General features: G+C 54.0%; 5 protein-coding genes across 5 annotated transcripts; 4 read left to right on the top strand and 1 right to left on the bottom strand.

Annotated features, from left to right (window-relative positions):
• Positions 1 to 47: 47 nt before the first annotated feature.
• On the top strand, positions 48 to 524 carry CLAFUR5_20153 (uncharacterized protein; the record flags this gene model as incomplete). The annotated part of the gene is made up of 1 exon (XM_059462990.1): positions 48 to 524. The coding sequence occupies one exon, from the start codon at positions 48 to 50 to the stop codon at positions 522 to 524; it is 477 nt and encodes a 158-aa protein (XP_059318897.1).
• A 383-nt stretch (positions 525 to 907) lies between these two features.
• CLAFUR5_03289 (uncharacterized protein) lies at positions 908 to 1894 on the bottom strand (the record flags this gene model as incomplete). Its single annotated transcript, XM_047902437.1, has 2 exons — positions 908 to 1749; positions 1810 to 1894. The coding sequence occupies 2 exons, from the start codon at positions 1892 to 1894 to the stop codon at positions 908 to 910; spliced, it is 927 nt and encodes a 308-aa protein (XP_047757951.1).
• A 389-nt stretch (positions 1895 to 2283) lies between these two features.
• Positions 2284 to 3257, top strand: CLAFUR5_03288 (ADP-ribose glycohydrolase MACROD1; the record flags this gene model as incomplete). The annotated part of the gene is made up of 2 exons (XM_047902436.1): positions 2284 to 2939; positions 2996 to 3257. 2 exons carry the CDS (start codon positions 2284 to 2286, stop codon positions 3255 to 3257), a joined length of 918 nt encoding a protein of 305 aa, XP_047757586.1.
• Positions 3258 to 5785: 2528 nt separating this feature from the next.
• On the top strand, positions 5786 to 9159 carry CLAFUR5_03287 (Tip elongation aberrant protein Tea4; the record flags this gene model as incomplete). The annotated part of the gene is made up of 3 exons (XM_047902435.1): positions 5786 to 7124; positions 7175 to 7248; positions 7303 to 9159. The coding sequence occupies 3 exons, from the start codon at positions 5786 to 5788 to the stop codon at positions 9157 to 9159; spliced, it is 3270 nt and encodes a 1089-aa protein (XP_047757577.1).
• A 589-nt stretch (positions 9160 to 9748) lies between these two features.
• Positions 9749 to 12343, top strand: CLAFUR5_03286 (uncharacterized protein; the record flags this gene model as incomplete). The annotated part of the gene is made up of 2 exons (XM_047902434.1): positions 9749 to 10030; positions 10082 to 12343. 2 exons carry the CDS (start codon positions 9749 to 9751, stop codon positions 12341 to 12343), a joined length of 2544 nt encoding a protein of 847 aa, XP_047757578.1.
• Positions 12344 to 13573: the final 1230 nt, after the last annotated feature.

Below are 13573 nucleotides of genomic sequence, written 5' to 3'. Positions count from 1 at the left end.
AGATCACGACTCAACGACCACACCAAAAGGAAATCTCAACCAAAACCATGCCAATCTACAACACGCTCGAGGAAGCCCTCGCAGACCAACCCGCAATGCGCTACTCCCTGCTCCCACCATCCTACACACCCAGCAGGTCCGACAGCGCCGTCAGCCTAGACAAGCAGCGCCGCATCACGATGCCCTTGAACATGCCGCGCCCCTCCCTCAATACGAACTGCTGTGGCGGCTCGGGGAGTATTCATGACTTGTCGCCGCTGTTCGAGGAGGAGAATCCGATGGAGAGTATCGGGATGGATGACTTGCAGCCTGCTGATCACCCGGAGGCCGGGAGGAAGGTGCAGCCACAGGAGGGAGATGGGGAGAAGGCGAAGAACGGAAAGAAGTCGATTTGGGGACCGGCGCAGGTGTGGTTCACTGGCTATGCCAAGAATGAGCCCCAGTGCGAGATGGGGGCGGAGCGACAGTCTTGGGTGCTGAAGTGCGGTGGGAAGCGATCGGGTATGCCAACGAGGAAAGACTGAAGTCGATGGCGGTCTGGTGTCGGCTAAAGTTCTCAGATATTGGAGTCTGGTCCCCAAAAGTTCCACTAGAGCTGTTAGATGCAGGCCGCATTCGTCCGTTGCCGCGAAAGGACATCTCCATGAGACGAGATCGAGAGTTCGAAGAGCTTATTTGCGAAAAGTTGAGTAGAGCTGTGGTTTGCAAGCTGTATCTGTACAGTAGTCGCGATCGCGCATCGTAGCACATCCTATTAACACGTGAATGCACTGCTCAGTAACGCATACCTTCGAAAGTGGCCTTCTAGTACATCTTCAATCAGTCCCTCAACGCTGCGCGCTTCCTGCCTACCATGTCCTTATTCTAGATGCTCCTCAACTCCATTAGAATGATGCACATTTCGTTTTTACATCATCTTGTTGAAGGCTGGGATGAGAGTCTGCGCCAGCCAGAAGGAGAAGGTGAGCTTTGGTCCAGTCATGAGGAGCTTTGGCACCAGTCCCTTGAAGAATGCAGTCATGCCCTCGTATCGTGCCATGTCGGTGATGATCTTCATGCCGGACTTCTTGACCTCGAAGTTCTGGTTTTGAATACGAGTCTTGACGACATCGAGCGGTGCTGAGACGATGAGTGATGCACTTGATCCAGCAATCGATGCGACGAAGTTCTGAAACCAAGTTGCTGAGTTGTAGTCTTCAAGCGCGAAGAGGTATTGCTTGGCCGCAGCAGAACCACCAAAGAGTGCGAATGATCCTGGCGCGTTACGGGCAGCTGTCCATCCCCATCCACGGTATAGACCAAAGCCCTCATCTGCCACGATTCTCATAACACCTCGGCCACGGAATGCCTCTGGGTTTGTCTGCCTCTTGATCTTGAGCACGTCCAATGGGAGCAGAACAATCTCTCCAATACCAATCAACGAACCAGCAGTAGCGTGCATGATCGCCTTGCCATTGCCCTTGCCGAAAGTGTTATCGAAAACTTGGCCGTGGTTTTGCGATAGGTAGTCCCGAACGAATGGCTGACCACCGTACTTGTATATTCTCTGCAGGACCTTGTATGCCGCAGCGTATCCGAGACCTGGGAAGAGGGAGAAGAATCGTTTGACGGCTGTTTCTGAGGCGGTCTTTCTGAAGATGACTTCGTTGAGTTGTTTTGCGCCCTGGATCTTGCCCTGGTTGGACATGAGACGTTTCGCGATAGTGTCGACGGGGTGGAAGACGATGAGTTCGGCGATACCGGCGGAGCCTGATCGATACTATGTCAATGACAACTTCCACTACTCGGGTCACTGGTGTCTCATCATACCGGCTCCCAATATTCTGGCAGCAGTCGACTCTCTCTGGTTGTCCTTCGCGGAGCCGACCTTCGCGGCTGGGATTGAGGGCGACATGATGGACGGATGTGGGTTTGACCGTGACAACACTCGTTAGGATAATCGGTGAACGAGTGACTGTGGCAGTTGAGAGGTGAAGTGAGTGAACCGGGGGGGGGGGAGGATAGCACGACGCGATGGAACTTTTTTGGCCGGTCTCGCGGAAGATGTCGCAACTCCACGCCGACTGGGGTGAGACTGGAAAGCTTGTTGGGAGCTCGTGCATGGGCCATGCACATGAAACGTTGATCAACCAACACGAACTCATTCACTTCTTCACGCTCTCTTTGCGGAAGGTGCGCATGTGACGTTATTCTGCTGCCTTGTGTTGGAGTTGGCATGGTCTGACAGTGCTTTCAATCTTCCATCGACCATCTCTCCAACAAACACGTCGACCACCACAGTACATGCCACTACTCTCACGCATCACCTCCAAGATGTCGACCACCACACCACTTTCCGAGATCCCAACCCTCACCCTCCTCTACAAACTCAACAAACTCACGCCCTCCACCTCACCCAAATCCTCCGCAACCTCCCGCTTCAACGACAAAATCTCCCTCATCCGCACCGACATCACCAAACTCGAAACAGACTCCATCGTCAATGCCGCAAATGAATCCCTCCTTGGCGGCGGCGGTGTCGACGGCGCTATCCACCGTGCAGCAGGCCCCGGCTTGTTAGACGAATGCTCTGACCTCGACGGCTGCGACACCGGCGATGCAAAGATCACTGATGCCTACGAACTCCCATGCAAGAAAGTGATTCATGCGGTGGGACCAGTGTATTACTCGACGAAGCGGAAAGGAATGCATACGGCTCTCCTGCAGAGCTGTTACACGAAGAGCTTGGAGCTGGCGGTGGAGAATGGGTGTAAGAGTGTTGCGTTCAGTGCCCTTTCTACCGGAGTCTATGGATATCCTAGCAGGGAGGCGGCGGAGACTGCGATTCAGGCGGTGAAGGGGTGGTTAGAAGAGGATGAGGAGCGGGCGGGGAAGATAGACAGGGTGGTGTTTTGCCAATTCATGGAGAAGGATGAGAGGGCTTATGAGAACTATATACCGTAAGTGGAACGTGACGAAGGTCGTGTCGATGGAAGTGCTGACTTTTTGATTTTAGACAGTACTTCGTCCCAGCAGATGAGGCCGCTCAGGAGGACAAGAAGGACGACACAGCCGAAGTCGAGGAGAAGACTGTGGAGGCAGACAAGGACGGATCTACAGATCAGCCCGCGGCACCAAAGGAGGAAGAGACCGCAGCACAAGCTGAAGTCGAGGCAGAGAAGATCCCAGAACTGCCAGACGTGCCAACTGAGGAGCCCAAGGACGCCGACCAGCCTGCGATTAAGAAGCTCAAGCTGGATGAGGACGCCAAGGTTTGAGTTGGGACGGTCCTGGCAAAGAAATGCTTTGATGCTGATGTACGAGACGAATGATGAGAAGCACGATCGCATAGCTGGGGAAAGGCGTTTTGATACTTTGCTCCTGCATAGATACCCTTGAGCGCTGGCTGAGCACGGTTACGAGGATAGCTGTGTGAATGGCCAATGAAACTTGGATTGTTGCAACATTGCCATTGCTGCATCTCCAATATGACACCTATTTCTGAGCCGGCCTGAGCTGAGACTAGATATCACAACAGTGACTCGATACAGTGACTACCCAAAGCTACCTAGGAACGCAGCAAAACGGAACGCCAGCTGTAAGGACAGTGTCCCTTGACCAAATCAGACCGATGACAGGCCACGAAGGAGACGTCGACCGTTAAGTTCATTCTGGACCTCTTCTTGACGCCGCAATGGCTTGCTCGATGCGACCTTACTTGAGATCGTCGAAGACCGGATGAGACGCAAAAGCCGGGTAGAGTCGCAAGATCTGTCCTCGAACGGGATAAAGCTCTGTGGTGACTTCTTGCTCGTCGCGAAGCAAACCGAGGTGGTGTTTATTTGGACAGCCGTGTCTGAAAGCTTCGACCTCTTCGCCGCAATTAGGACAAGTTTTCAGTGTGTTGGGCTTCCAGGAACAGCACGGCCATGCTTGCCAGGCAGTGTACTCTCTCCACTTTGGTCCGAGTGGGCTGACATTGGCACGAACATGCTCCTGCCACTGGTGGTAGTGATCAATGGCATGAGCGCCTTGCGTCAAGAGATGGTGGTCAGTCAAGTGTTCAGCAAACGCTGCATGATCTGAGGACAGAGCACCACAAAGCAGAACAGGACAAGCGATCGAAACGCCAATGACAGTAGTCCCGTTGCGCGCGATGAGATATCCTTCCGAGGACAGCTCAGCTTCCATAGCATCCAGATGGGCTCCAGCATGGTCCAGAAGATGTGGCATCAGCGTGGCGAGGTCCAATTTCTCTTTGCAGGACCACAGCGGGCATTTGCGATATTTGGTGTTACCTCCATTGATGATAGCCTTGAGATGATTTCTTGTTTGTAGCTGCTGCTGCCAAGCGGCCTCGCCATAACGTGCAACGTAGTCTTTCTCTGTCCATATCCGCAAGAAGTCTTGATTTTTTTCCTCGTGTGCCTGTCTGATATGTATGGCCAAGAAGTCACTGGACAGTGCCTGCTTGACACAACATTCGTGCGGACATGCTGCGAGTGCTGCGTCGTGCACGTCTCTGATATGCTGTGTGAGCTTGTCACTGCGCACGAAGCTCGTAGCTACAGTACCCTTGAAGCAACCAGAGACTGTACAGAAGAATGATTTCTTCTGCTTGTGATGCTTCGAGCTTACATGACGCTGTAGCTCCCATAGCCTTGAAAATGTCCCGGTATGAGAGCAGCCTGGCTCTGAGCAGTTCAGACCTTCTGAGGTGGTTGTTCTGGCATGCTTTTGTGGCCTGTGTCAACTCGCGCTGCGCTTGGCATGCGCGAGGCACCGTTCTGTGTAACAGTGTTTTCCAGAGTAGTTGGTGCCTCGCGAAGCGGAAATCCCGGACTAAAGGTTGGACATGCGATCGCCGGTGATACCTCTTGCACAACGGGGAGCAGAGCCGCATTGCAGACCCTTGAGTCGCTTTGCGCTTCTATTAGCATGTCTCTTTTTCTTCTTTTTTTGGACTTAGCTGTCCTGGGCAATAGCGCCTTCTGCGCTACCCCAGTCGTAGGTATTGTCAAGGAAGCTCCAGTCGATGCTGTTCCAACCAAGGTCTTGGAAGAAGGACAGCTGATCATCGGGGCTGGTTTGGTCGGACATCGTTGGCTGTGGTAGCTGCAAGTCTGCCTTGTTGCGAGCCGCAGGAAGTTAGGAAGGCGGGCGGGCGGTAAGAAGAGGGCACTGTTGTGGCTGGATACTGCAGCTCGATCGAAGATCTGTGGTCGGAAGAACGTATTTCCGGCTGAGGTGGACTACATGTACTCCAGGAATGCGGTCCTGAAACGCACTAGTTCGGCATCTGAGGCACGCCAAAGCGCCCTGGCTCGCAGAGTCGCAGGGGTTAGTTCTACCAAGGCACGCAAGGTCGAGCGACGAGCACGTCGTCCTACACTTTTGGTTGGCCGTCAAGGAGGACACCACATGCACTTTCACTTTCACCACACTCACCACATCACCACACACTGTCCGGACACACGCACCTTCGCACAATCTGGCTGACCCGGCGCGCACAACATCGACCCAAATACACCCACATAATACATTCGGCCGTGTCGATCATCCAGCCGAACGTTCAGCCACTCAATTATTCTTCGAGCCTCGACGGCGCACCTCCCGACACTCTCATTGCGACACTCTGACACGCACCACGACACGCCATCCATACGGCGAAACAGCGGCAGCCATCCTTCCCGGCCATGCAAACGAACTATCTGCCCGACTCCCTGTAGCAGCGCCGTCACATTGGACGCTGCTGTGACGCCGCCGAATACCGCAGTCGTGCCAGGAAGTCACACAAGCAGGAATCATGACGAGGCCCAACATTATGAGGGCTGACACCCTCGACCTCCAAGACCACGACAGTCCGACTGCTGCTGAACACGCCAAACACCCCACAGCGAAAGACGGCAACGCGCCTCACGTAGCGGCACAGGTACACCAAGTGCTCGAGGAACGGCATTCGGAAGAGCAAGCCCTGGCAGACGCATGGAACATCTCCTCCAGTATCGCCGACGACCCGGCTGCCATTGACCAAGCCCAGTCCGCCACTGGCACCGACAATGTGACCGCGAACGGCACCGCGCAAAAGGGCGAGGAGGCAGGCGAAGGTGGAGAGGCAGAGGGAGAGGCGGACGATGACATGATGGACAGGATATCGAGCTCGCCCAGCATAGACGATGGTCAGTATACACCACACTCTTTACGCACGACAGTACCGCGGCACATCTGGTCGACACGATCGCTCAGTCTGTCGGCGCGGTCCACTCCAACATCAACTCGCGACTCTTTCAACCACATCGCAGACGACACGCCCCCATCGTCGCCATTCTGGCAGACTCCGCAGCACCTACCATTGCGGCGTTCCAACATGGCGGGAGTCGAGCATTCGCCGCTTGTGTATCAAGTGGAGAGCTGCTCTTCTCCGTTCGATGAAGTGTCCCAGCATACACATTTTACGCCCACTCAAGGAAGTGGGCTTTTGTTCGACCCGTCAAAGCATCATCAGCTGGGTAGGTATGACCAGGAGCCACATCAAGGACCAGAGACGACATTCCATCCGGGCGACGGGCAGGGTGAGTCTCCGGAGCAAGAGTCGGATAAGGAGCAGGTAAAGTACGCCAATGAAGAACTCACCACGCCCAGGCTGAACCACGGCTTTGAGATTTCTTCAGACCCGAGACCGATTGAGAGCCCTTTTCGCAGGCACTCATTCTTCCACAGCTTGCCAGACTTGAGCCGGCCTTCTCTCGAGCCATCACCCAGCCTGACCAGCATACAAAGTGTGGACATGGACGGCTTGCTTTTACCAGTCGATGACCCTCTGTTGGACATGCCGGTGTCATCTCCAACGGCTTCGTGGGAAAGCACCTCCGAGACCAACTCCGCCGGTTCAGACGACGATGCAGATTCTGATGATGCTGAAGACTCTTTCATTGATCTTGACGAACGATTCATCGACTCTGGTTGGGGAGGCGAGTGCTTACGTGAAACAGAGGACATCGATTTCGAGTTTGTGTATGCTCTGCATACATTCGTCGCAACCGTCGAAGGCCAAGCAAACGCTACCAAAGGTGACACCATGGTGTTGCTTGACGACAGCAACAGCTATTGGTGGCTCGTGCGGGTGGTGAAGGATAGCAGCATTGGTACGTTACGCATGGCAGCATGCCTATGAGCATCTATCTGACATTTCCAGGCTACCTACCAGCCGAGCATATTGAAACGCCCACGGAACGACTTGCCCGTCTCAATAAACACAGAAATATCGATGTATGTATCATAATCCTGGCCCTCCAAGTGACCACGACTAATGCAAACATGTAGCTCTCCGCGACCATGCTCAGTGATAACTCCGAGAAATCTCGAAATCCATTAAAAAAGGCAATGCGGCGTCGAAACGCAAAGACAGTACAGTTTGCTGCGCCTACTTATGTGGAGGCTTCCGACTATGACTACGACACAGAGGACGAAGAGGCACAGATGATCGATCCGTACGCGAACGCGCAGCAGTCGGACGCCACAACAACAGACGAGCCGGACGAGATCGAGCCTGCAGAACCGAAGGGAGAGATCAAACACCCAGAAGCGGAGGGGCGCTCAAGCACTTCATCACAACGAGCATCCTTTGATCGAGAGCAGGCAGCAACAGCAGCACAAGCTCTGGCAGCAGCCGGCGTGACTGGCGACGATCCCTCTGCACCTAAGCTTGTGGACAAGACAGGTGAGTACGAAAGATTTGGAGTCGATGCTGGCAGCACACCAACGGTCTCGGTAGAAGCCGCACCGCTCAAGTCGAAGAGGAAGAATACCGATTCCTTCCTTAAAGATGATGGTGTCGAAACTCGGAAGATCACACTCACTCCTGGACTGTTGCGGGATGATTCAGTATCGCGCAAGTCGTCTGCAGCTGCAGAAAGCCCACGCAGCACTACCAGCAGTATGGAGCCAATGGTGAAGACCAGCTCACCCACTGAACAAACCGATAAGAAGAAGGATAGCAAAGACAAGAAGAAGGAGAAAGAGCTAAAGAAAGGCGGCATGCTCAGTGGTTTATTCAAGAGCAAGAAGAAGGACAAGAAGAATGTGGAGACATCAAGCGAGAAGCCTTCTATAGAGCTGCAGCGAGAGTCGCCGAGCCCAGGTCCGAGAGGAGCATTATCACCAGTCGGCAAGGATGTCGGTGGTCAGCAAAATGCAGCCGCAGGCAGTTTGCTCAGCTCTACATCAACGGAAGAAAGCCGCGACACCTCTCACGATTCCGGACCTGGCAACGCATTCGTCGCAGAACTGGAGGGATCCACTGTGGCACATGAGATGGCTGCTGGCGATGACGACAGTCATGAGCTGCAGAAGCGCGTCGATGTTGATGCAACTCCACAAGAGACAGTCAGCGAGTCTGAACAGCCCGAGAAGAGCAAAGGGATCATCAGCAATACGCTTTCGCCAGTCACGAATGCAATCACGAATATGGTCAAGACGAGCGATGACAACGATAAGCCGAAGAAGGCGAAGCGATCGAAGCAACGCGTTGAGCTTGATGACTTCGACTCGCCGCAAGACGAGAAGCAGGATCAGCTTGACCAGAATCCATTCAGCGACCCTGAGGACGACGAGCATGATGGCGAACGACTATCGGAGAGCCCTGTGGAGATTACATCGCATGCCTTTATGAACGGCACTGATTCTGTGCACATCCCAATGCCTTCGCAGGTGGAGGAAGAAGAAGACGACTCACCAGGCAGCCTCACAAGCTCGCCGAGCATTATTGAACACCCTGCAGAACCTGCGGAAGAAGAGACGGCTGAGCATGTCTCTGAAGATAGCGACCCTACGCCAACGGCACAATCACCTCAGCCTGTCGAGGCCGATCGAAAGCCAAAGATACCCCCGAACAGAGGTCTGTCAACAGACAGCAATGAGTCGACGCGGCTATCGCCTCCGGCTCCTGTCTCACGACAGACTTGGAGTGACGAAAGCTTCCGCGCGTGGCTGGAAGATGGCAGTGAAGTACGTGACATGCTAGTCATGATTCACGACAAGACCGGTGTGACAGCTGCGCCCGCAGACCACCCACTAATGACCGGACTATTCACCGAGCAACGCAAGGGCGTACAGACCATGATGGGCGAGCTCGATGGTTTGCTCGGCTCATACCTGCAGAGAAAAGGCGTTCGGTTTTAAACGTCCGTGTACGACTTTCTTTTCGTTTGATACGACCATGACGCTGGCAGCATGTTACGACGGGAATGGGCACTGGCTGATATATGTATATACCCCCGCGGCACCAATGCATTGTACGTTTTCGCGGAGGAGTTGTGGTGGGGAAGAGGCCATACAGGGAGGGTCTGCATGCCGGTAGGGGTATACTGTTGTATAGTAGATAGATTACGGTACCTTTGAATACCGTCCGGTACTCTTTGACCACATCCCCCCCCCCCCTTCAAACTGATACAAGGGGAAGAGCCGATATCGGAGGGCTCTCTTAACGCGAGCATGACACGACTTTCCGTACGCGACTTCCACTTCATCGTGTACTTCACCGTTGCCCACCGGCAGCAACGCTGGCCTAGCTATCTTTTCATCTCTCGGATGCACAGAAGAGCGGAAGAGCAGACGAGTATTAGATGGTCCGTTCAAATTGCAGCTGTGTTCGCTCTCGCACCAGTCCATCCCCGCAGCGGCTCACTTTCTGCCGTGAAAGATCATCGTCACCAGTCGCTTCCTTCGTCCATGTAAGCACAGCATCTTATGTACGAGAGGGAAGCGGAGTATGGCTCGTTTACTCTCAAGCTCTTCTGCTCAACGATTCTATACATTGATCACATATGGCATGATGGGACTAGGTCTGGGATGCGTCGTCTACTTTTTGCTCTTCAACACACCGTCGACGGCGGTGCGTACAGCGTCGTCATATCATGATGATGCTGGGGTATTGCGATATGTCAATCCCAAGATCGGGACGTATGGCGTTACACCGAATGGCAATGGAGGCATGATCCCGAGTGTCTCTACGCCTTTTGGCATGACGAGATGGACACCTCAAACGAGAGAAGTACAATCCAGCTTACATCTTTGGAGCATTACTTTGTACTGACGTTTCTAGAACTTCATATCCCAATGCCCCTACGATGACCTCGACTCTCATATCCATGGATTCCAAGCCACTCACCAACCTGCTATTTGGATGGGCGAATCCGGCCAAGTCGTCCTCTCTCCAGGCGTCGGTCAAGTCCAGCCACTCTTCACAGATCGCGCCCATCGCTTCAGCAAGAGTGATGAGCGCAGCACGCCGTATGTCTACGAAGTTACCATGGAAGCGGCTACGATTGAAGCAGATCATAATTTGACTGAGAGTATTTACTCCCCCGTCCCTGGCGGCGCACAATCAGTTCCGGATGTTGTGAGGGAGGGTGCGAATGGACGGACGAAGCGGAGTGCGGAGCCTACAGCTGCCGCGGTGCCGGAGTTTTCCGTTCTGCCGAGTGGGGATGTGGCGGCGAGTATGAGGAGGAATGAGATCAAAGTTGCTATGACTGCGTCAGCGCATGTGGGGCATTTGAGGTTCGATTTCGATGAGAGACAGGATCCGTATGTGTTTGTGCAGGCTACGAGGAAGAATTGGACGGGGCATGTGGAGATTGATCCTGCGAGGAGGGAGGTGAGTGGAAGTAACAGTCAGAGGCAGGATTATCTGCTGGGGCCATTGGAGGCGGCCGGGTTTCGTGGGTATTTTGTGAGTAGGTTTTCGGAGGGGTTTGAGACGTATGGGATTGCGAGGGGAGCGGAGTTGGAGAAGGGAGCGGTGCAGGGTGAGGGAGAAGAGCTGGGAGCGTATGTGACGTTCAAGGGGTGTAAGAGGGTGGAGGTGAGGACGGGTGTGAGTTTCGTGAGTGTTGAACAAGCGAGGCGGAATCTGGATATTGAGGCGCCGAAGTCTTCGAGTTTCGATCAGGCGGTGGAAAATGTGAAGGAGGCGTGGCTGGAGAAGCTGGGCCGTGTCACGATTGAAGGTGTCAACAAGACTGATGCAGACCATGATCCGAGGACGATATTCTACACGGGCCTGTTCCATGCTCTGCAGTATCCGTCCGACTTCTCAGAACCCATGACCGAGGACCCAGATGGTCTACGTACCTACTACAGTGGCTACACAGACAACGTGCATGCCTCCAAAGACTCCTACTACCAATCCTGGTCCATTTGGGACACCTTCCGCGCCGAACACAGCCTCCTAACCATGTTCGCTCCAGAACGAGTCAATGGCATGATGCGCTCCCTCCTGCAAATCTACGACTGGGCAGGCCGCCTCCCAATGTGGGCAAACATGGTTGAAACCAACATCATGATCGGCACACACGTCGACGCAGTCCTGGCCAATGCTCTATCGCGCAACTTCACGTCCTTCAATATCTCGAAGGCCTGGGAGGCAGTCGAGAAAAATGCCTACGAACCACCCATAGACGACACAAAACTCCTCTACTACGACCGTCAAGGCCATAACCTCCCTGACGAAGTCCGTGCCGGTCTCACGACATACCTAGAAAAAGGCTACGTCGCGAATGATCGCTGGTCTGAATCCGCCTCCAGAACTCTAGACTACGCCTTCGACGACCACGCAGCCGCTATTGTCGCCACGCATGCTGGTGACATCACTGCATCAGTCGAGCTCCGCACCCGTAGCAAGAACTACCACACCCTCTACAACCACAACACAACTTTCATGGAAGCCCGTAACGACAATGGCACCTGGGCCGGTCGAGACCAAGGTTGGGCTGAGGGAGATGATTGGATCTATACCTTCGCGGTCCCTCATGATCCACAAGGGCTTGCGGAACTGATGGGTGGGAGGGAGAAAATGAAAACGAAGCTGGACGAGTACTTTGATGGTGGGTATAATGATCATTCGAATGAGCCATCCCATCACGCACCGTACATGTACGCCGCAATCGGCTATCCTGCCGCCACGCAGAAGTTAGTGCGGGAGATTGCGTGGAAGGAATATAACGCCACCTCCGCAGGTCTCAGTGGAAACGAGGATTTGGGACAAATGAGTGCGTGGTATATTTTCACCGCCTTAGGTTTCTATCCCGTTGACCCAGCCGGCGATGAGTATATCATCGGGAGCCCTTTCTTCGAGAAGGTGACAATCAAATTTCCTAAAGGCGCTGGGACGGGAGGTATTGGCGGGAAGGAGAGGACCTTGGTTATTGAGGCGCCGGGCGCAACTACGAAGCCGTATGTGAAGGGGGTAAGGGTGGACGGGAAGCTTTTGGACAAGCCATTGTTGAGGCATGGGGAGATTGTTGGGGCGGGGAGCATTGTGCTTGTCATGAGTGACAGGCCTCAGGAATGGGGAGGGGTGTAGGTGGTATGATTGTTTGCTGCATCATGGTTGCTCGCCGGGATGCTCGCCTCTCGAGGTTACGGAGTATGCTGCTGGATGCTGTTACCACTGGATGTCGGAATGTGGATCGCTCGTGCCGTGGACTCGTCGAGTCTAAAGTCCGCATGCTTACAGTCTCCGCCACCTGGCTCTCGAGTCTGGAGACGATGGCCTGCATGATGATTATAAGCCGAGGTGGGCACCGTATGGCCCACACGCATATAGCTTAGATGTAGTGAGAATAGTAAAGGCGACTTCCCGCATCGGCATGCGCGATTGGAGGTCTGGGGAGGTCTGGGGACGATTGCACGCATCAACTCGGACGGTAGACGTTCCATCAGTGAATCGCTCAGCCATGGCGAGACGGAGGACACACAAACGGCCCACCTCTGGGTGGTGTGCGCTGAACAAGACGTGCCTCCGAACAGAGCATGTCACCAATACAACAGCTCTGGCCGTCTATCTTGCGGATGGTGCCACGTACGTCGATTATGATGTGCGCTTCGCATGGTGACATCAGGAGTTGTGGAGGTGGTCGGCGCGATGCGTTGTTGGGTGGTATTTGGTGATGCAACCTGACTCGAGAAGTTCAAATAATGACGCTAGTATAGACTTGCACAACGTCGAGTGAATGTGAGCTCCATCTCACCCTTTGATATGTCTCTTTTTACTCTTCCTCAACGTTGGCCTGACGCCACATAGTAAGATTTGCTGCAAGTCTCAGCCTTGCTGCAAGTCTGGTGTGATGCCGGTGTGTGTCGAGCTTGTAGTCTTGGGTCGTGGTCGTCCACCTCACCAAACCCGTCTCCAGCTGGAAGAGATGAGGTTGCGGTCGTGGGAACACGCGTTAGCGCCGCCTTGAAGCTCGCCAACCACAGGCTCCGAAGCCTTGCCTCGCCCTCACCACAACTTTCACGACATCCAGAACACATTCGCAGAGCGTTGACGTGCTGTTGAAGATGCAGGTGGCTGCTGGAGACAAAGTTTGACATTGGCAGGAGCAGCCGAACGCCGAACGCCGACATCGCCTCGAACAGTTCGGCTGACAGTGAGGCAGGATCAGCACGAACATCACAGCCTCACGTCTTCTACATGTCATCAGAGTGTGTACGATAGCAGCGTCCTGTCCCTGTCAATATTTGAGTAGCGTTGTATCAACTCTTTCGCCGTTCTTTGCACCTCTTTCCGTCAAATCACAGCATCAATCTGTCG

Source organism: Fulvia fulva, chromosome 2 (assembly GCF_020509005.1).
Source record: "Fulvia fulva chromosome 2, complete sequence".
Lineage (NCBI taxonomy): Eukaryota > Fungi > Ascomycota > Dothideomycetes > Mycosphaerellales > Mycosphaerellaceae > Fulvia > Fulvia fulva.
This window is presented reverse-complemented; position numbering and strand designations above follow the sequence as displayed.